At 39.1% G+C, this 23,696-nt stretch overlaps 1 protein-coding gene across 1 annotated transcript; it reads left to right on the top strand.

Moving 5' to 3' along the window:
* The first annotated feature begins 1,442 nt into the window (after window positions 1–1,442).
* PPM2 (tRNA methyltransferase ppm2) lies at window positions 1,443–9,745 on the top strand. The gene is made up of 5 exons (XM_012946669.2): window positions 1,443–1,684; window positions 2,964–3,061; window positions 4,086–4,460; window positions 7,006–7,661; window positions 8,703–9,745. The coding sequence occupies exons 3-5, from the start codon at window positions 4,208–4,210 to the stop codon at window positions 8,880–8,882; spliced, it is 1,089 nt and encodes a 362-aa protein (XP_012802123.2). The 5' UTR covers window positions 1,443–1,684; window positions 2,964–3,061; window positions 4,086–4,207; the 3' UTR covers window positions 8,883–9,745.
* Window positions 9,746–23,696: the final 13,951 nt, after the last annotated feature.

The raw sequence follows: 23,696 nt of genomic DNA, 5'->3' as shown, positions 1-23,696 counted from the left end.
TACCGTCGACGTAATGATGGTGCTGAGCCTCGACACGTCATCATTAGTGTTGACGGATGCTCCATCGGTGGTGTACCTATCGGCATCCCTATTTTTGTACCCGTCGCACGCTCTTGTTTGTCGACCGGTTTTTTTACTATCGTTATCCAAGTTAACTGACAACTTGTTCCGAAGACCCGTCAGTAGGACAATGATGTTACTCAGCAAGACTACAGCGTCCTAGCTGCACGTGACACATACCCACTTTTGCTCTGACTTGCTGAGTCTGTTGTATGCAGTTGCTGTCAGATCTGTGCATGCTTCGTGGAACCAACCTTTGCAGTTGTCGCACTGCATGCCAGTTGTGACAGCAAAACGGCATCCCGGACGTTTGCATGAGTTTTTCATGACTGTGTTGAAGCAAACTATGTTATAGATGCTTGCAAGAGCCTAAGACCTTTTAAAAAAAAACACTAAAACCACACTGAAAACGGATAAAAATGGACAAAACGAGTGATATAAACTGAAACTAGTCTATACGTGAAAAAAAAACAACCGAATAGTAAGCTGAGGCAAAACCACAGGTAACAATTAAATATATCGACTTACGATGTACCCAATCACCATCCATTATGGATGTGTGGTCGAACTCCTTCAGCTAGTGTGTCCAGGTAAATTAGCGAAGTCAGCATCAATGTCGAAGACTTACTGAACTATTTATCTCTTGAATTTATTTACTGTTAAAGTACAGGCAAAATTCGTGCAAACTTTTTTGTGTTTTTGAAACTCTTCACAGCATGCGACAGTGAATACTTTTCTGTTGATTCTTTTAACAACACATATAAGCGAACAATTGTTTTCAATTAGATCGTCATCAGGCTTTACTCTAATATACATGAATATTTATACGAAAATTTTAAACCAATCAAGGCAATATGAGTTAATAATCACAATGAAATAGAATAAGTCACTACACATAATAGGTAAAAGTACAAGTTGATAGTACGAAAACAGGTGAACAGATAGTGGTTAGAATAATAAACTACAATAACAAAGCTCTTATCAATAGTTATTCGTTGGAAATAGAAGGTCAAATAAACATGGGTAAATAGACTAGGAATAGTAATCACAAAACATTAAAAATCATTACGTAATAAGATGTGTGTAAATAATTAGATAGTGAAGAATACAAAGATTAACTATTGGTAAGAGCTTTGTTATTGTAGTTTATTATTCTTACCACTATCTGTTCACCTGTTTTCGTACTATCAACTTGTACTTTTACCTATTATGTGTAGTGACTTATTCTATTTCATTGTGATTATTGACTCATATTGCCTTGATTGGTTTAAAATTTTCGTATAAATATTCATGTATATTAGAGTAAAGCCTGATGACGATCTAATTGAAAACAATTGTTCGCTTATATGTGTTGTTCTGATTCTTTTAACAACACACTTCAGCAGGCACTGACAAGAGAGCACTCATTGACTACTTCTCTAATCATTATCTAATGCTATCGTCCTTCAGGTGTAAATGAAACATCACAAGAATTATAAATCTCCTTCAGCAAGAATGCTCTTTCTTTCCTGGACGCAATTCAGAAAAAGCGAATCCTCCGCTAACCTTGTCTAGCAAATTTGACATTATCGGCCGTACAATTCAATATTGACGATACACAAGGTCATGACCTCAAGTTGTTGAGGTATATGCCCAAAAGCTAGTGTTTTGCCTTTTGATTCAAAACAAAGTACATCAAAAACGTAGACAATGTTCGACAACGGAAAGATTTTTGATGAAAAAAGTGATGCGACTATAATTGACAAAGTTTCGATAATAAACTTGATGCAACAGGCTGCGAAAATATGAATCTCAGATTTTGTTGATAAAGTTTATGCTAAACTGCAGGTTAATTTAAACTGATCTAGTGTGACTTCGGATTTCGTCTAATAATAATGTAATTTAAGGAGGGATCACTTCAGTGCCGTGCAAAGGTTTTTGCTCTATGTACATACTAACTGACAGTGTGGAGGTCAGGAAATCAACTTAGATTATAATTTTCATAACTGTGTACCGGTAGCATAACGTCAGTGGTGTTAATTCTTGACTGATTGATGCGAATAATAATGAATCGCACTAAAGGAACAACAATGATTATTACTATTAATGGTAATAATCATTTACTTAAATGGCTCAGTTATCACGGATCACAGTACATGCATGTGGGAGACTACATGAATCTGACTGCAAAGTAAATGCTCGCAAAAATTAGCCATTCGGGACGCAAACACATCTTTTTCGATTTTCAATGGCACGTGCCCTACAAATATTAGTATATTTTTTCTCAAAACTGAGTGTTTTAAAATGGTATTTGGTTTGTAGCCAGACTACTAGTGTTTCTTGTTAGAGGTCGTTGGTTTATCTTACCTATTTTATTTCGTAACGGGATTCGATTTCATACTCATGCTCAGCTACACAAGATTCACACTGAGAATCTTAACACATCCACACCCCACCTGCCTGCGAAATCCAATTATACAGTTCATCTAGCAACTGTTTAATAATACTTCACAGGCTCCTCCAAATTGCTTTCGTACAATCTCGTTTAGATTTGGAACAATGAAATTATTTATTTGCCCCATTATTCAGAAGTTATAATTGTAATCGCGTAAAGTGCTACATCGCCTCCCTCTTCATGTTGTGTCTAAATGATTATCGTTTGTCGTCGATACGTGTTTACACAGTAATTTGCTACTCACAATCCTTCATTTAAGGTATTTGGAAGTGAGCATATTGTCCCAGCAATCAAGGAGAGATTACTGTGTTTGTGGCATGCTAGGCTATGTACTTTTTGTTTGATCCCAAGCTTGTCATATTTTGAGGACAGCGTTATTAGTGATCTTCGTTTATTCCTGTCTTTAATAAATATTGGTGGATTGTTTGCACTTTCTGGGTCGTCAATTCACTTTTTATTTTTTGTTTAGCCCTTACGCTTCTCTGGCCCCCTAGTACGTAACGCACCTTCTGGCTAGACGAAAACCGCTACTCGTTACAGACTGTTTAAAGTCTCTCGCATCTACAGGTAGTTCTGCTAACTATGTTTAAATGAAAACACAATTGTCACAAAAGCTTTTAACTCCCATTTTTCGTGGATTAGTCCAAGTTTCGGTAACATTTTTTAATTAAACGCAACAACACACTTCGCTATTATATAAGGATACCAGTAAAGTTATAACGATGATCAACCAGTCAGATGTAAATGAAACACCCGAAAGATAAATTCTATGGCTAAATGATTGACCCTTTCCGCGTGATGTAGACTGGCAATATTAATTATTTTTTCCATTAATTCAAAACGTATACTAGTAAGGCTAACAAAACAGATATTACTCACCAAGTATCTGTACCTTGTTTCACATACCAGATTATTGAAGGTGTTCTTCAAACCTATTGAGTGTTTCGACTGCTTCGGTAATGTACTGAGTAACACTTCTAGAGTCCTCGCACTGATATCAACTTTAGCTTCTGTACTACAAAGGTGAGTATTTTCTGTGTCACTGGTCAAACGTATATACATACATGTCTTAAAAGCATTACTACTTTTCAAAATTAATTCATTTCCGTCTCAACTTGTCATGGTTTGCTTACTGTGATGTTGATTAAGTAGTAGTAAAGACAAGGTTCTTATTGAACGTTGAACCACTGTCTGCACTGTGCTTTAGCAGCATCAGTACGTTACCCACCCATATTGCCTTCTCAAAAACAGAGCTTAATCTAAAAGATAACCCATAAACCCTTAGCCACGTGATTCTTCTGCCAGTAATCGTCTTCTTAGAAGTATACCAGTTTATACCACATTAAAGTTAAATATTTCAAAAAATGTTCTGTACGACTGATCTCCAGTAGTCACTGTAGTTTATGTTCACATTCCCAAATAGATAGAATCTTCATTAATGCGTTTCCCTAAGGGAAGATTACCGCCTAAAACATGAAAGGTTTTGTCTTACAAGGATCCATGACAGCTAAGTTCATTCACTATTAATATCTCAATTATTTAAAAATTTTCTATTCTACTTATCATGTGCTTTTTGTTTCTTCATTTATAGAACATCGTCTCACCACAACCGTCAGGCGTATGTAGCGTAGGTGTAAGGGGTAAACCGGACTATAATAACTAGTTAAATGAAGCAGTACGAAAGGCAACTGTAGTGTTCTTTATTTGGCGTAAATGGGTCAGTCTTTATGTGCTCCTGTTCTATCCAAGGAAACGAAGAGCTGGCAGAATGAAAATTATAGTGTTGCTGTATCCAGCATGCAAGGATGGCGTGTACATATGGAAGACGCTCATATGTGTTTACTAGAGCTTCCTGGTGATCCAAAGGCTGCCTATTTCTCAGTTTTTGATGGACATGGAGGTACAAGAGTGGCAAATCATGCAAGTCGTCATCTTCACGAGAAAATTCTTGAACAAATTGAATATAGTAAGTCTTCTTTCTCATATGGATCGATTTTAGAAAAAGCATGCTAATTAGGAAAGTATTTGACGCGCCTATTTTTCTTTCTTCGATTTGATACTCGTCGAAATATGTAATTTGCTCATCTGTAGCAATTGTCAGGTTCAATTTATGATAGTTAATAGCTTGAATTAGTCTACATATATTGTAGTGACCTCACATGAATAACAGTTGTCATACTTTCTGAAAGAAAAGTATATTGATGAATACCGTATACATATAGCAAAAATGTTGGTAACTAGGACTACATGTGACTTTTTGAAGGCTGATATCAATTTAAAGTGAGGGTCAGGTAAACTTTTAATTAATTTTCGTAACATTGGCTTCTGAACCTTCAATAGGTCTTCGCTCTGATTTGTGTTTTGTGGCAGTCACTCAGTTTATGAGTTCTGATCGTTTTAACCGATGTATAACCGGTTACCTAAACTGACTTTTTAATTATACTGAGGTTATAATCAGAAAAGCTTCCATTACGAAGCTGAACTTCTCACTGTTTTTGAGGCGGCAAATAAGAAGAGAATAGAAGTCGTCTTGTTCGTTTTATTGACGTCAAAGTTGCGAAATATTAGAATAGCATACGAGTGCATCACGTATAAGACCTTAAGGGTAATGCATACCTAAGTTGAACGGATAGAAAGCTATTTCGATCACAGACAAAGTTTGAATAAATCTCTACTTGATGTAGGTGCACGCAGTTAGGCTTTGTGGTTCGGTTATTCTCTCAAACCGTATCCGTAGTTTTTCCACCATTCATTATATCCATCTTAAAATCTGCCTGAAAAAGCGAGGTCTATAAAAGTCGAGGCTAGGACTTAATCTGGTGTTATTTCCTTTTGTCACAAACGGTTGGCATCAGTACACGTATTTTTCACGTTGAAATTCCTGGCTTAATAGCTGTTTTATATATGTGAAGCCAAAGCAATGTTTATTTTATCTCATAACAGTTTTGTTGATATCTTGATTTTCTTTCTCAGCACTTGAACCATAGGATGTATACCTATTAGGTTTTATGGGTGTTTTATAATTCTCTCATATTACAACTCATCTATTCTTATTTCATAGTATTCTTGGACACCAATTCACTCGACAAGTCTTCAAATCAGAAGGCGATTGAACAGATAGGGAATTATATTCCAAATAACAAGGGTAGATCGAAGTAAGAAGCACAATAAGAAAAACGTTAGCATATTTATAGTTTTTACAGGGGAGTATTCTAGAATGTTCTCCAAGCATCGGCTAGCGCCGATTGGATAAGAATTAAGCAATCAGCGAGCACCAACGCAATCGTGCATGGAGCATGATTTAATCCAGTCTCTGTCTCGCTAACAGGGTGTTTCAGTTAACTTGAGATTTTTGCTTATATGTTTGTATATAATGATATCTATGTCGTTCCTCATTATCTGTCTAAACACCAATTCAGTATTAGACACGTCGGTAGCCATTTTAGTTATCAAAGTTACCCCCTGCGAATATCTAGTACTTATCTGTAACGTTTTGGATTCATTCATCCTGATAGTAATATTATAAATGTCACTGGAATATACAATAGTTATAAAACTCATCTATTTCTTCCTAAAATGGCTACATGTAACACTTTGTGGTTGCAACGTATGATGATAAACACAATCTTAGCCTGCAACAATCTCCGTCAATATTGTTCTCTACGACATCGTGGTATGAAAGAAAGCTGCAAAGGGCTGGCCTCTGTTGGTCCTTCACGACTCCCTGACTGGGGTCCGAGAGATGGTGCGACGTTACCAGATATGGCTCAGAATAGAAGCCAATGGCGATCCTGCTGTAACCTTCTTTTACTTTCTTCGTAAAAAGTGGTTGTGTCTTCCTTAACTGAAAGATTTCTTCTGGTTGTACTTTTCCGTTTTCCCCATTATTATTATTGCACTACCTCACACTAATCTGGTCGTTATTGTTCTTCTTTTTTTTCTCTTACGCTCCTTACATTCTTTTTCTCTTGTCATTCTCATTGTTTTGTGTGGCGCATATATATTTGGTGCCCTCTTGTACCAATATTTATGTGTTCAAATAAATAAATAAATAAAACCAACTACGACATCCCCAGTATCATTCGAGTGACCTGGATTAGGGTTAGAAACTAAGCTGGTCATTGCATTAACCGATTGACTAACTCATGTATGTTTATGGGATTACTATGCAATTTTCCACTAGTCCTATTAAGCTGTGAGATTGGGTGGATGTTATCCCACCACAAATTGAGCGAACGATGATTTCGGACTTTTCCCATTTGTAGAACTACAATGAAACATCCTAATTTAAAGAACCGAACGATTGATTTACTGTTGGATAATAAGGTAGTACAAAGCTATGAAGCAGTTCTCACTAACTTATACTTCTAAGTAAAATACTTTTTGTTTTTTTCCTTATTACATAAGTGGAAGCGAATATGTGGAAATCAAACAATAATTTGGTCACCAGATATTACTATATCCTTAAAAGGATCTCGATACATAACCAGCCGTTAACTTGTCCTTTTTAGGTCGGAACGACATAAAAGAGGCTATTCGTCATGCCTTTCTTTCTATGGATGCTGAGATGCAATCTGAAATGACCACATATTCTGTTAAATCATCGGCACCGAAATTAGACAGCTCAGTTAATTTAACAGCTCCTGGTTCAGTTGTAGCAGTGAAAGATAGTACTGTTGAAACCCACAATGACAGTACAACAAGCTTCTCTTTGAAAATTCCAAATCCAGGTGATGAATTGGCTGGATCCACTGGAATAATAGTCCTACTGAAAGATCAAATGCTTTACTGTGGAAATGCTGGAGACAGCCGTGCAGTATGTAGCAGACGTGGAGTCGCAGAACCTTTGTCTACAGATCACAAACCAACTCTACGTGCTGAGAAAGAACGTATTTCTGCTGCTGGTGGTTGGGTCGATGCAAAACGTGTGAATGGGAACCTTGCACTATCACGAGCTTTCGGGGATTTTGTCTTCAAGCGTAATCCACACCAGTCTGCCGAAAACCAAATCGTAACTGCAAATCCGGACGTTTTTGTTCGACGACTTTCAGTCGAAGATGATGAATTTATTGTACTGTGTTGCGATGGTATATGGGATGTAATGACAAATCAGGAAGTTGTAAGCTTTATTCGTCTGCGACTCAGTTATGGTATGCTCCCATCTAAAGTAAGATTTTACATAGTAATACATCTTTTAATTAAAGCACCATATCGACATAAGAATTCGTTTTCGAAATTTCTCAAAAAGTGCTGTAGAATTAAGATCTATATGTTCCAGACTCTTTAAAAGTGTCTTTTTAGATCAATAAGCAGAAGCAGTTTAGTGATTAACCTCCCTTTATAATGAATTGATACACAATACCTAGTTTCCGTGTCATAAAAAACTGCTGTATTTCAAACAGTATATGAAAATATGGTTCATTATCACTGAGTGTTCTGAAAAGTACAGCCATTTAATACACCAAATTTTATCTGCACTGATTACAGTGACAATACATTTAATTTTGACAGAACTGCCAGTATTAATCAATGCACTGTTAAATGCCAGTATTCTACAGCTTTGAAGTATTTCCTACTTTTAATGGATGTACTACCAAAACGCATATTTTTGTAGAAATAGAAATGTTGTAAGCGGTATAAATTCAATTGATGTGTGGAAGTGAAAGTAAAGTATGATTGATTGTTGAGCGTGAACAAACAGCAATAGCCTACGGACTATTAAATATGTGATTTTCCTTTTTATCTTTGATCTCTACTCTGGACACACTGTATGTGAATGCTTGTAATTGTATTGCATAAAGTATTCTCTAGTGTTAACCTAGTCCTCTTTTGGATCGTGAATACTGGTTCTGAAATAACGTGATTAGTCTTATTAACGTATTATCTTAATGTACATGTAGAGGGGAAAAATGTTGTAAACAATCAGTTATATCACAAAAAAGTGAAAAATACCAAGTCATACTGTTATAATTTATGCTGTAGAAATTAATTACGATACAATGAATAGTGCGAGCGAGTGTATATATGCGTATTGTTAACTATTAGAAATTAGAGGGTCTGAACTGATTGTTCATTCTATGCCTAATTACTCTGAGAATTAATGTGCTTTTGGGATACTGGTAAATATAGCCATTTTAACCAGATATCTCGAAAAGTATAAGACCTCTTGTTTGTGTTCATACTAAACCACACATTTTATTGTTCTTAGGTATGTGAAGAACTTATGATGCGATGTCTAGCACCTGACTGTCATACAAATGGTTTGGGCTGCGATAACATGACTGTCGTTTTGGTCTGTCTCTTACAAGGACGCCCGTTCTCGGATTTGCAACGCAAGTGTTCTCGATCGTGTCCAGCCGGTCCAGCAGCCGATATTTTAGGTGCATGAAGCTATGGGAATTTATCGCCGTGAATTTCCTTTGTAGTCCCAGCTGAGAGCTTCACCTTGCCACTTATTTTGATCTAATATTTACAATAATTTTTTTACCTATGTAGTCTTGCATTTTGTTTCTAAGAACTGTAACCTCACTGCATGTAATTATTTTAAAAATTCGGTTAATTCTTGAAATGATACTAAAAGTTGTGAGGATTTACCATGCTTGTTGGGCGTTATGCATTAATCTTGTTGGTAGATAGATGTGTTACATAACTTATCAAATTGAATGGAAGTTTGCTTATCTATCATATTGAATAACACTGCAATTAACTATTTGACTTGACTTTTCAAGGATTTCCGACTGATAATCCGTCGTACAATTTTAACGTACAAATCTGCATTACTGCGGAACATAAGACTAAGCTCTAGATACCCAATTGTGTTACCAATAACTATCAGTTTTTCATGTTGGTAGGTGCAGTCCAGGGCAGTATTTTAACGAGTATACAAGTATGAATTATTTTTATTTGAACACATACATATTGGCACAAGAGGGCACCAAATATATATGCGCCACACAAAACAATGAGAATGACAAGAGAAAAAGAATGTAAGGAGCGTAAGAGAAAAAAAAGAAGAACAATAACGACCAGATTAGTGTGAGGTAGTGCAATAATAATAATGGGGAAAACGGAAAAGTACAACCAGAAGAAATCTTTCAGTTAAGGAAGACACAACCACTTTTTACGAAGAAAGCAAAAGAAGGTTACAGCAGGATCGCCATTGGCTTCTATTCTGAGCCATATCTGATAACGTCGCACCATCTCTCGGACCCCAGTCAGGGAGTCGTGAAGGACCAACGAAACTCAGCCCAGTTTCCTTGCATACCATGCCACCATGTCATGCACTGACTACCTCTCCGATTTTTCCAACCAATCCTAGCGTCGGCAAGTAATGCACGACGTGGAATTCTCTGGGATACTTTCGTAAAGCATGTCCAAGCCACCGAAGTCGATGTTTCAAGATGTTGACACCAGCTGGATTACCATCTCTGCACCCGAACACGATGCCGAACCTCTGCATTACTAACATGGTGTTGCCACTGGATATCAGCAATCCTTCGGAGACGACAATGATTAGACACAGAGTATTCTAACATCCTCAACTCGGAGAGGCTAGGTTTCAGAAGCATAGAGCAGAACTGCTCTCACCGACGCGTTGTAGACCCGATCTTTCACAGCCAGACTGACATCACGAAGGCGCCAAAGATGGCCCAGATTGGCATAAGCCGCTCTGGCTTTCACTATACGTGCATTGATCTCATCACTCACACCACCACTTATTAAGCTACCTAAATATACAAACTTCTCGACTACTTCTATCTCACCATCCAGGGTGAGTACAGGATTAGAATCCAGCCAGTCTCGTAGAATTACTTTGCACTTCGAAGGTGCAAAGCTCACACCGCACCTACGGACACTGATTAAGTGCGGATTGCATGCCTTGGTCATTATCGCACAGTAAGAAAATACCATCCCCATACTCAAGGTGAGAAGTCTTTCTCCAGGCAACAGATCCACACCGGTATTACTTACATCCATCAGAGCTGTTTCCAGAATGTCATCGACGGCAAACTTGAAGAGGAATGGTGAGATTGGGCAACCCTGCTCAACCCCACTGCTCGAATGCAACAATGGACAGAGGTGGTTGTATGCCCTCACTCTACCCGAGATGCTTGTATATAGGGTTTTTAGGATGTTAATAAACTTCTCAGGCACATCCTTCAACAGACAATCCCAGAGAACAGTCCTGTCCAGCAAATCGAAGGCAGCCCTAATGTCAAGAGACACTACGGTTGTTGGCCTGTGATAAGTATGATGTTCTGACATTTTGCGGAGGGTGAAGATATGATCAATACATCCTCGACCAGAACGAAAACCAGCCTGCTCCTCTTGAGTAGAGAATTTCTCGGGTTTTGAACAACCTACGAAGTATAACAGAAGACGCCCGACCTGAGCATCCAAGTCTCCGGCTAGTACCACAATATCTGTCGAACGCACTTTCTGGAGAAAAACAGTTAACTGGTGGTAGAATTCATCCTTAATTGCATCCGGCATGCAATCTGTCGGGAAATAGGCGGAGATGACGAAAAGACATCGTTTCTCACGTCGATTTCTTCTCACTTTGATGGAACTTTCTAATCTAACACCACATAACCGACTGTTAATGGGGATCCAATCGATTAGTGCTGCCTCAGCTCTAGCGCTTAGTGCGACACCAACGCCAGAAAGACTAGACGAAGATGCCACAGGGTCCCCGGATAAACGCACGTAAAACAAGCCTTTCGAAGCGACACATGGAGAGCGAACTTGTCGTACATCACCAGAGTCTTGAATACGGGTCTCGGATAGACAACAAACGTCGATATTACGACTTTCCAAAGACAGTCAGCCCTATCTGTTGTCCGACCTGCATTCAAGTTCGAACGTTGAAGGCAGCCAGTTTGAATGGTGCGCGTGGTTTCAGAAAAACTGCTTCAGTATTCGTATTTGGTGGTAGCATACAATTTTCAACCAGGCAGTGACTCGAGAACGCTTAGATAGAACCGAGTTTCCACCATAAGCGGGCTGCTGTATAAGTCGAAAAATAAGGACACATAAAGTGGGAATAAAAGAGAGTGAATAAATGACGTAGTAAATAATAATAACAACAATGTGGATCGTTTGACCGTTAATGGAAGCAAGTATAGTATTATCCGTAAGTGATATCTCCCGGGTGCCCAAACCGAAGCAGCTGGTTTTCTTAGGTGGCCGCACCCCGAGCCTTTGACCTTAAGGTCTGACCCACAAGGTGGTGGGGCGACGTCAGGAGATGCATTCCCATGGAAGCCGGTGACCAACAATTGGTTCATACTCTATTTGTTAGGATACTGGAGCCCATGTGCACCATTGGTTTGGAATCAAGGTTTCCCAACTCCTCTACGTGGACTCAACATGTCCACCAACCCGGTTAAAGAGCCGGACATTCGCTTTTCGTCCTCTCAATTTCGTAAACAACACCCCGGCCACGAGAAGGCAGTGAGTAGGACTTCCCTGGCAGATGTTGTATACGCGTGGTCGTGCGAGACCACTTCGAAAGGGAGGGCGGGCCCCCTCCGCCGTACCAGGGCATTTGGGGGTATACTAGTATGAGTAGAACACAGAACGTATTTAGCTGAGTGGGATCGCTTTACAGAACATTTTAACAGCCTTAAGTAACAGCACGTGTAGTTGGTACAAACTTCAACCTTAACCAACTTCTCTATTTTGGGGAAGCCACTGTAGAAGGTTTAGGGAAATGGCACAAATTCCCAGATTTGGGGAAAACCCCAAAGTAGGGAGATTGGGTATGTTCGAACTACTTCATGTTGTTTAATTTTAGGATCATCGGCTTTCTATTCTGAACGGTGTCTCACTCTGAATAATAGATAAACTATATTTAGTGTATAAAATGTGCTTATTTGTTCACATAAATACAAATAGTCTATAACAACTGAGACCTAAAGCATACTTTTTAGTAAGATCATAAATAAGATTAAATTCCATAGTAACCACTTGATAAAAATAAAGGTGTTTCAATCTTTTATGACCAAAATCTCAGATTGTATACAAATGAGAGCCAGAGATTAGAAAAGCTATGCTTTTAGTGTCTTGACTTAACAGAGTTAGGTTGTGTGTAAATCCCAAGTTCATGAAAACTGATTTCGGCAACCAAACTATTTGTATGCGAAGAGCAGTCTGAGATATTGCCCTAGATGAATTCATTGTTGGAATTCGGAGATAAAATTTCAAAATCAGTAGCATATAAGCTGTGACTAGGCAAAAGATCAAAATAAGTAATGAATTGTCAGGACTGGTACTACAGAAACCCCAAATGCCCTGGTACGGCCGAGAGTGGGGAGAGTCAGCTCTCCCTCTCGAAATGCTCTCACATGTCCACGTGTATACAGCCACTCACAAGGAAGTCCTACTCACACAATTCTCTTCACGGAGGTGTTGTTTACGAAATTGAAAGAACGAAAAGCGAATATTTGGTGCTTTAACCGGGTTGGTGAATAGGGAGGGTCCATCTAGAGGAGTTGGAAAACCCTTATTCCAAACCAATGGTGCACAAGGGCTCCAGTATCCTGAGGGAACAAATGGAGTATCAACCTATTATTGGTCACCGGCTGCCATGGGAGTGCATCTCCTGACGTTGCTCCACTGCCTTGTGGATCAGACCTTCAGGTCGAAGGCACGGGGAGTGGCCTCCTAAGAAAACCACCTGCTTCGGTTTGGGAACCCGGGCAGTATCACAGCCCTCATGAGATTTGTGTGGCGTATATGTATTTGGTGCCTCCTTGTACCAACATCTATGTGTTAAAATAAATAGTGATAAACTACAAAACCCAGTTACCATATTAGGATTCGTGCACTCAGCTCTGAATCCCAATTTTGGCGTGGTAGTGATGCTACCCGATTATTGAAACTAGAGATGTGCTGTAATCAATAAACTACTACACAAACAAGCACTGAAATACGTAAAAAAAGTTAGTGCACTTCTAATAAATATGTGATTATCTGTTAAGTAACAGTCAACATATTTCTTATAAGCTGGGTATTATGACTTTCGTACGATGAAATATAAAAACATAAGTAAACAGAAAACATTTACTAAAGAATAAATTGAATTAATTTAATACATATCTGGAAGTACACACGGGTGCTAGATCACAATTAAGAATCAAAATCTATACACTAAAGCTCTCTCCGCACCCACATGTGCCTTTAATATTAGGGTTATTAAAAACAAATTGACTTGATAGTACGTCCTGCTGATAGTCCATTTCAGTACCTAGTAACGTCAGCTGAGCTCGGCGATCAATGAAAATGCGGACATTATCTTGTTCTACAACTTCATCTCCGGGTTGGCGTCCTTCAAAACAAAAGTCCAAAGTATATGACAAGCCATTACATCCACGGGTCCTAACTCCAATGCGTAATCCTGTGGCTTTTGGATTCATTTGCAAGAGCTGCAGAGCTCGAGCTACAGCTGACTTTGTAAGAATCAGTGGTGCATGTTTACCAACAAAGGATGACGGTTTTGACTGCGCAGTTGTCTTTACGGAATTTGAAATCGATCCGGGTCTGGTTGAAAATCGATACACTGTAGATTTCGCAACCAAACTATCCTCTATTAAGCAGTGCAAGATTTTTGATCTGGTTGTGACCAACTTAAGGCATTTAACCGAGTTCATTGAAGCATGAAGCGTTATACCGACATCTGAAATGACAAAAAATGTATTTAGAAAATTACCAATTTGCCAACATACAACGTAACGTGTATACTAAATTCAGAATGCTACTACCAACATACATTTCAACGTAGGTAGCTTGTGCATAATTATCTCTGTGCATTTATGATAGCACTAGACATATTAATGTCAACAGCCAGAGCTGCATTCAATTTTTCATAACTCTAAAGACCACTAAGAACATATATATGTATATATCACAACCTAAAGAATAATAGATGAAGAGTATTTTAAACGGGTAATACTCCGGTCCTCATTAGTTAGTTCATTGTATCCACTAAAATTAAATAAATTGCATTCAGCTTGATTCCTGGGACAATATGCTCACTTCCAAATACCTTAAATGAAGGATTGTGAGTAGCAAATTACTGTGTAAACACTTATCGACGACAAACGATAATCATTTAGACACAACATGAAGAGGGAGGCGATGTAGCACTTTACGCGATTACAATTATAACTTCTGAATAATGGGGCAAATAAATAATTTCATTGTTCCAAATCTAAACGAGATTGTACGAAAGCAATTTGGAGGAGCCTGTGAAGTATTATTAAACAGTTGCTAGATGAACTGTATAATTGGATTTCGCAGGCAGGTGGGGTGTGGATGTGTTAAGATTCTCAGTGTGAATCTTGTGTAGCTGAGCATGAGTATGAAATCGAATCCCGTTACGAAATAAAATAGGTAAGATAAACCAACGACCTCTAACAAGAAACACTAGTAGTCTGGCTACAAACCAAATACCATTTTAAAACACTCAGTTTTGAGAAAAAATATACTAATATTTGTAGGGCACGTGCCATTGAAAATCGAAAAAGATGTGTTTGCGTCCCGAATGGCTAATTTTTGCGAGCATTTACTTTGCAGTCAGATTCATGTAGTCTCCCACATGCATGTACTGTGATCCGTGATAACTGAGCCATTTAAGTAAATGATTATTACCATTAATAGTAATAATCATTGTTGTTCCTTTAGTGCGATTCATTATTATTCGCATCAATCAGTCAAGAATTAACACCACTGACGTTATGCTACCGGTACACAGTTATGAAAATTATAATCTAAGTTGATTTCCTGACCTCCACACTGTCAGTTAGTATGTACATAGAGCAAAAACCTTTGCACGGCACTGAAGTGATCCCTCCTTAAATTACATTATTATTAGACGAAATCCGAAGTCACACTAGATCAATTTAAATTAACCTGCAGTTTGGCATAAACTTTATCAACAAAATCTGAGATTCATATTTTCGCAGCCTGTTGCATCAAGTTTATTATCGAAACTTTGTCAATTATAGTCGCATCACTTTTTTCATCAAAAATCTTTCCGTTGTCGAACATTGTCTACGTTTTTGATGTACTTTGTTTTGAATCAAAAGGCAAAACACTAGCTTTTGGGCATATACCTCAACAACTTGAGGTCATGACCTTGTGTATCGTCAATATTGAATTGTACGGCCGATAATGTCAAATTTGCTAGACAAGGTTAGCGGAGGATTCGCTTTTTCTGAATTGCGTCCAGGAAAGAAAGAGCATTCTTGCTGAAGGAGATTTATAATTCTTGTGATGTTTCATTTACACCTGAAGGACGATAGCATTAGATAATGATTAGAGAAGTAGTCAATGAGTGCTCTCTTGTCAGTGCCTGCTGAAGTGTGTTGTTAAAAGAATCAACAGAAAAGTATTCACTGTCGCATGCTGTGAAGAGTTTCAAAAACACAAAAAAGTTTGCACGAATTTTGCCTGTACTTTAACAGTAAATAAATTCAAGAGATAAATAGTTCAGTAAGTCTTCGACATTGATGCTGACTTCGTTAATTTACCTGGACACACTAGCTGAAGGCGTTCGACCACACATCCATAAGGATGGTGATTGGGTACATCGTAAGTCGAATCCTCGCGACAACTAGCTAGCATAGTTCACTCACTTTTCGAAATACCGACTGCTCCCAGACAACCCAAAAATGGAAAATAAAGGCGAAGAAAGGGGAAATAAAGGGGTAAATGCTTCGGTAGCGAAAGGGGAAATAAAGGGGAAAACGCATCAGAATTTCGCCTTTTTCGCCTGTCCGAGGGAAATAATGCTGATTTTCCCCTTTTTCGCCTTTTTATCGACAAATTACCGACTTATCGCCTAAATATCCCCCGAATTGTCGCATTTTCGCCTAAATATCCGCCGAATTGCCGCATTTTCGCCTAAATATCCGCCGAATTGCCGCATTTTCGCCTAAATATCCCCCAAATCGTCGCATTTTCGCCTAAATATCCGCCGAATTGCCTACTTATGCTATTAATTGTCTACTTTTCGCCTAAATACACACATTACCTCCTATTGTCTATCCATCGACAGAACCCCAAAGGTCTCCTATGTTCGCCTTTATTTGCAACAACAGACCGAAATATATCTGCAATGCAGTGGAAAAGCAGAAAATTTTTTAAAAATTTTATTTAAAAAGAAAAGCGTATTATTGTACAACAGTAGAGCACAAGCTTAAGCATCGATTGTTATGCATATCCAATGCAATTGCTAATTCATTGTTATTTGTAATTATCTGAAAAACAAGGAACAGGTTATATTTTATTCATAGGGAATGTGCATTTAATCAAAAGTTCACTGAAACTCAGACACACATTCTCAACACTTCAACAGTTTCCCATGTAAGTAAAAGAGTAAGCTGTTTGAAAGGATAATGTTTATTGAAATCGAGGTAGAACAACAAAAAAATTGCGCGGACTATTCAGAATTGAGGTAGTCCTCCTGTGAATTCTGAAATAAAAAAAAACGAACAAAAAAAGTCACAACCATATCTCAATGACATGCTTTTGCACAGCTAAATACTTGAAGCTGAACTTACGGTTATGTTCGTTAGTATTGTTGACTGTAACTATAGAGCCGTACAGAAGTTATCACTTTAAATTAGTACATACCGGATTTTCTTTTCTTCTATTTCGTTTAATCATCTTGTCTCGGATGTCGTGAAAGTAACCTTGTGTCGCTATGTCGTACAGCTTACCAAGGTCTTTCTCGTTGACAGAGGATGACAAAAAGCGATGAGTTAAGGCACCTGAAGTTTAAGTAATAGATATAGGTTACTTCGTATGCAGCTGTAAAACGTGCATTTCTGTAGTGCTCGTTTTGAAGAGATGCCAAGTAACGTGAATTTACTGGCAACCTCCGGTGTCAGCAGATGCGACAGAACAAAACGCATGGACGTTTTTGGATCGTCACCTGATAACCTAGTGACCATTGCCATCTGTAATAGTAACAAATTATCAAATTCATGTAAATGACTTACAAATCTGTCCCTGGTTTCTTTCTGCGACAAACCAGTATCTAGCATCTGTAGTTCCTCTTCAGATGACAAAGGTAACTGCTGACTTGACAGTCCGCAATCGAATTGATGCGGTCTTTCGCGCTCATTAGACTTTGAAAGCAATTGGTTAACATTAACATTCAAGTCCATAATGGCGGACGACATGTTGTTAATCGTTTTAGTCAAGTCATTGATAGCTGACGACATCTTCAGCACCACAGTATACAATCTATCACAGGTGAAAAAGGTAACTAGATGATGTAGGTTACTTACTGGTCCAATACAGCGCCACCAACAGGGTTACATTGCGATGTGGATGGTGATATCTCTAATTGTGTTGAACTAAATAGTGAATATCTAAATAGTAATTAAACGTACTTGGCGATTGGCGATATCACTTTGTCGAAAACACGGAATTTTGGATATTGTACGCGGCTATTCCCAGCCTGCATTTCAGCCACATCCATGTCAACTGAATTGTAAAGAAAATCTTCTTTACGCTTCATTAAACCTCTAGGAAATGTAAGTAAGATTATTGTACAGACCTCTTCGGCTGTGCTGCTTGCTTAGCTACTGCAAACCCACTACGCACGGAATCCTTAATTTTTCTCATATAAGACTCGAATGGAAAGGCTGAAAAACTATCTAAAGGTCCATGTGCACGAACGTCGTCAGGGAGGTGCTGTAACGAATGCACATTGTAGACTAAGTTTTCACACCCATAACACCATTCGTATTCATTCAGGAAGTTTACTAAATCTATTTTGGCGGTTTCTACAACACTTTTATGTAATTGTGGATGTGCAAGCAGATACATGGATAACGCTAAACGCCGAAAATTAAGATAAAAAGGTTGTGGCAATGTTTTTTCAAGAATCACCGGGCCTAAATACAGAAGGAACAATCTACATTCAGAAGCTTTCCATGCCGATACAAAGTCTAGTGTGCGGCATTTACGGGGAAAGTCAGAAGGAGTACTTGCCACACAACGAGATATTAAATTATTTATGTCCCGAATTGCACATGAGTTAAAGTTCCGCAGTCTTCGGCGTGCTAAATCTATCCATAAATTAGCTAGTTTTTTGGTAACACCAAGGTACACCATGTGCATAGGATCTAGAGGAAAAGTTACAATCATATTAATAGAAAGCGTTTCCATTATAGAATGTCCTTGATGGTGAGTTGGTTGAGTCTGACGACGGAAGGTGTCGTCTGTTCTTACAGTATATACCCCATTTGGAAAGGTCGTCTTGCCCTCCAGTCGTCTCCCAAGAACAGTACACCTATCGCAACCTGCCTTACCGTTATGATTCACCGTGTACCTAACAGAAGAACGAGCAGGTGCGTCACATATAACAGCCGCCAACCTAATAGCTATACATTTATTAAACTTAACACTAAAAAGACCCACGTCAATCATTTCTTTTATTTCAGAAATTGTGTCCGCAGAAAATTCGTTGAATTCTGCCGGCTTACTATTCCCTCCGTAGATCCCTATCATGAACACGTCACTAAGCCGAGGGGCAATGATCCGTCCAAGTATAGGCCATAACTGTTGATTGGAGCTTCTAGACATAGAAAGTCCATCTATATTGACATATAACTTTAAAGAGTCAAAATCAATAGTACACAACCAAAGCTCAACGTATCTTAGCAGATTGGTTTTCAATCCTAGATGGTAGTAAACCCCACTGCCGATGAACTTGGGTTGAACACTTGGACATGTCTTCAGAACGCCTCTGATGCTTTTCGGTATGTCCGGGATAAGAAATCTTAGACCATACAGAACCCGATCAGCATCTTTTATGCTCAGAGATGTATTTGACATTAGATACATCATAAAGTCGTTCATCTGTTCTTTGCGATTCACGAACTTTGTAGAGCACAAGTTCACTTCAGTACATCCTATAAGATATATATTCACGTACGAATTTAATGTTCATACCACTATTAGCTGGAAGCTTTTGATTGATGTTGCTAGTGAACGGTGTACTAATCGAAGTACTTTCGTTACAACTGACTTCTCTCTTTACTTCTATCAATTAAGTAAACAACATTGTTAAACTCAGTTACCTTTTACGGTGCTTTCATTAGCAAACTCACTGACCGAAGGAAAGTGATATTTTTTCATTAAAGCAGCTCTCATTTTATTCCACCTCCGATTATAAGTGGTTCTGTGACAACCAAGGAAACTTGACAAGTTCACAGTTGCCCTACGTCTACGAACATTCCCACTGATATCAGAAAAAGTCATATTATTGGCCTAAGAAGGTAATCAGTCACAATGAACCTAAAATCCTGAGAGCACGTCACTCACCTGCATCACGTAAGTTTTTTGTGATGGCTCCAAAGCATGCCGGAACACTTTAACTAAACAAAAAACGAAGTCACTCTATATGCGTATCAACCGAAAGCCTGGTTCCGTATTTTGTACATTGTTTTTATGAAAATACTTTTGTTTTTTTAATTTGCGGTGAATAAATTTGTCGAAGTTTATGAAAACTTCAGTTCCAGATGCGGTTCATTCAAACAATGTACGTTACGTAGAACTGTCGACAAATTTCCCCCAAATACACGACGTAAGGGGGAAAAAGCGACATTTCCCCTAAATAACCGACGTAAAGGCGAAAAAGCGACATTTCCCCTTTATTTCCCCTTTCGTCCGCTTTATTTCCCCTTTTATCCCCTTTATTTCCTCTTTTTGTGTTGCTTGGGCTATTCAAATATAACTTCGAATTTCTTCATTCCTGACTTCTGGTATGACTGGATTTGAGATCCTTTGGTTATGAAGGCCCAACCATCGACACAAATCAACCACAGTGGTATTCTACAACAGGAACAATTTTTCCATCTGGGAAGTAATTCAGTTCATGTTACTAACGACTCGATAACTTTGTAGCGGTAAATAAATCCCCAAAATAAATAGCTGTGTAAATCATCGACATTTGATGCTGATCGCATTAGTTTTAATGGACTCACCTAGCTGAAGGCACTCGGTAACTCATCCACACCAGGTCACGATTGGATGCTCTTTGTTTTGCCTCTCCTACAACTGTTAGCCAGCTTAGATTAGTCACTTCTCGATAAATCCATAGCCTATCAAATATATCTACGAAACTATTCGCTTCTGACTTCTGATTTCACTGGGTTGGCATATTTCGATTATAAAAGGTGTTGTTGGTTAGAGTGTTGTCAAACTCCGAATACTTGTGGCTTGTTTAGCTATTAACTTACTAATATGTCATTTGGAACACTTGTAGCGTGGAGTCGAGTTGAGGTTAATTAAGAACACCGCTACCAAGAAACACGTGCCAAATAAATCAGAAGGCGTAGGTTGAACGTAACCAAATAAATCCATAAAATCCCCGAGAAGCCAAATACCAGAAGGCAATTAATGGACCAAGTCGATGTTTATTTGCTGGCGATCTCGTGGCATCGAAAGGATACCGAGATCGTGCCAGGATACAAACTTGGTTACAGAAGGTAACCGAATTCGCACGAAGTTACAATCGAAGTGTAAGAACAAGAATGAAAGCACAAAATAGCTGTCATTAGCACAGTCAAACAAAAGCACGTTAAAACAAACACTGGTACAGTTGGTTATAATAATAATTGTTTTTATTAAACCAGTCGTGTTCTCGTGATAAATGTGAGTCACTACAGGAGCTCCCCGCTAGAAAGGGTTTACACTTTCGATAAATAGCGGTTTAAATCGTTGGACTGATCGGCTGACGGGCGATTGTAGGACGGAAGGATTGGCGAACAGGAAGGCGATCGTTGATCGTCGAGTTGTCAACGAAGGTCGTTTCGGAGATCGGTACCAGGAGCGATGTCCTGTATGTATTGCTTGAGTTGGCATGCTACACGAGAGTGGTTTGTATCCAGAATCTGAAGAGGGCGTTCGTAGGGGTCCGGACCAGAAACGCTGCAGACGTAGGACGAAACAACGTTGAGCCAAAAGACCAGAAGCGACTGTAACGACCATGTTCGAGACCAAGCGTATGCCAAGCATTCGAAACCAAAATATCGACTGAGTGCGTTGACAAGAGCTTGGGTGGCCAGTCCAGCTTTCGCCAAAGTTGACTGAAGTCGACGGAACCAAACGGAGATGGTCGAAGGCGTGGGCTCAGGAAACAAAAAGAAAATCAAAAAAGAGAAGAGTGTAGCATGAGTGTAGTATAGGAGTAATCCTACACCGTATCGGTTGTTAACTGTTCGGCTAATCGCGGAAGCGTACGGGCAACCGTACTCGGCGACCGGAACGTGAGACGGTAGTCTCGTTCGCGTCGCGTGAGCCTGCAATCTCGTCCGAAGTCAAGGGCTGCGTGGTCTGCTGATCTGGACGTGAGACTGTCGTCTCGTCCGTAGACGGTGCAGATGACGCGTGCTGTTGACCGGGACGTGAGAATGAGGTCTTAGATGTATCTAGCGTGGGATCTGAAGAAGATTTAAGGATCCCGCTAGGTTTAATAGGTCTAGCATTGAATCCCAGGGTATCAGATAGGGCACTGTCATCGACGTGTGCTGGTTTGAGACGGTCAATGCTGACGATCTCGACGCGGCCATGTCGATCAACCTTGAAGGTCTTTTCGTGACGAGCGATCACGTGAAAAGGGCCTTCGTAAGGTTGTTGCCAAGGTTTGCGTACCGAATCTACTCGTACAAAAACATGTGAACAGGTAGATAACTCTCGAGGGAGAGCGACCTGTCGATGTTGTATTTGAGTTGACACCGGAGACAGCGTTCGCATAAATGCAGACAGTCGATGAACGTAGTCTGATTTACCGAAATCAGGTCTGCTCCGTGGTGTGAAGAATTCTCTGGGCAGACGCAATGTCGTGCCGTATACCAGTTCAGCGGCGGAACATTGGATATCTGCCTTCAAGCTCGTTCGAATACCTAAGAGAACGAGCGATAAGGTTTCGTGCCAGTTGTCGTCCTCGTGTGCTCGTAGAGCACTTTTAAGTTGGTAGTGAAACCGTTCAACTCAAGCATTTGATGCTGGGAGGTAGACGTTAATGCGTATGCGAATGCATTCCGTACCAAGCAGCCGGGTCAGCGAGGAGAATAGTTAATGGGGGAAAATTTCTCGAATAAAGCGTGGAATTCACCGTCACGCGAATAATAGATGACAAGGATTCGGTACACATAAATGGGAGTCTATTATATTAATACTATTCTTATCGTTATCCGTCACGTCGAGTATATTATATATTAAAAAAATATGAAAATATACGACAGACGTGGATAAATAATTCATAGACTCACCGAATTGGCTTCTTTGTAAGATTTGACCAGAAGTTGAGGCGTGTTCCAAACCTTGGGATCACCAATTGTAGCGTGGAGTCGAGTTGAGGTTAATTAAGAACACCGCTACCAAGAAACACGTGCCAAATAAATCAGAAGGCGTAGGTTGAACGTAACCAAATAAATCCATAAAATCCCCGAGAAGCCAAATACCAGAAGGCAATTAATGGACCAAGTCGATGTTTATTTGCTGGCGATTTCGTGGCATCGAAAGGATACCGAGATCGTGCCAGGATACAAACTTGGTTACAGAAGGTAACCGAATTCGCACGAAGTTACAATCGAAGTGTAAGAACAAGAATGAAAGCACAAAATAGCTGTCATTAGCACAGTCAAACAAAAGCACGTTAAAACAAACACTGGTACAGTTGGTTATAATAATAATTGTTTTTATTAAACCAGTCGTGTTCTCGTGATAAATGTGAGTCACTACATACTCATGTAGGCGTAATTTTCTTTACATACGCATACAGCATTAGTAATTTCGCTAGTCTCCCGAAGTCTATAGCGATATTCACGGGTTGACTGCTTTCCTTATACTTTACACTTTATACTCCGTATGCTCATGGATTTCAAGAATATTCTGTGCAGTTTTAAGACGTGAAATTGAAAATGAAAACTAGTTAATAAATATTGGGAGACATGAAATACATTAAAAGGAACATATCAGTTACACTGTTTAAGCATATTGTTTCAGTAGCATCTTTATTATTTACGCAATTACGTCACAATATTAAGTAACAATTTACTCTCTGGAGCAAAATTCAAGTTTGTCAGGGTGAGTATGGAAAAAAGGGTAGGTACTATTATCCTCTTCAGTTATAAAGAGGAACATTAACACGCACAACTATAATGTATCAGTTTATTGTAGA

This window comes from Schistosoma haematobium, chromosome 1 (assembly GCF_000699445.3).
Source record: "Schistosoma haematobium chromosome 1, whole genome shotgun sequence".
Lineage (NCBI taxonomy): Eukaryota > Metazoa > Platyhelminthes > Trematoda > Strigeidida > Schistosomatidae > Schistosoma > Schistosoma haematobium.
Note: the sequence above shows the minus strand (reverse complement) of the source record. Positions and strands in the feature narration are given on the sequence as shown.

Coding starts and splice junctions, on each gene's coding strand:
- PPM2 (XM_012946669.2), top strand. CDS start 4,208: ATGGGTCAGTCTTTATGTGCTCCTGTTCTATCCAAGGAAACGAAGAGC. Junction 4,461..7,005: donor TCTTGAACAAATTGAATATA/GTAAGTCTTCTT, acceptor TGTCCTTTTTAG/GTCGGAACGACATAAAAGAG. Junction 7,662..8,702: donor ATGGTATGCTCCCATCTAAA/GTAAGATTTTAC, acceptor TATTGTTCTTAG/GTATGTGAAGAACTTATGAT.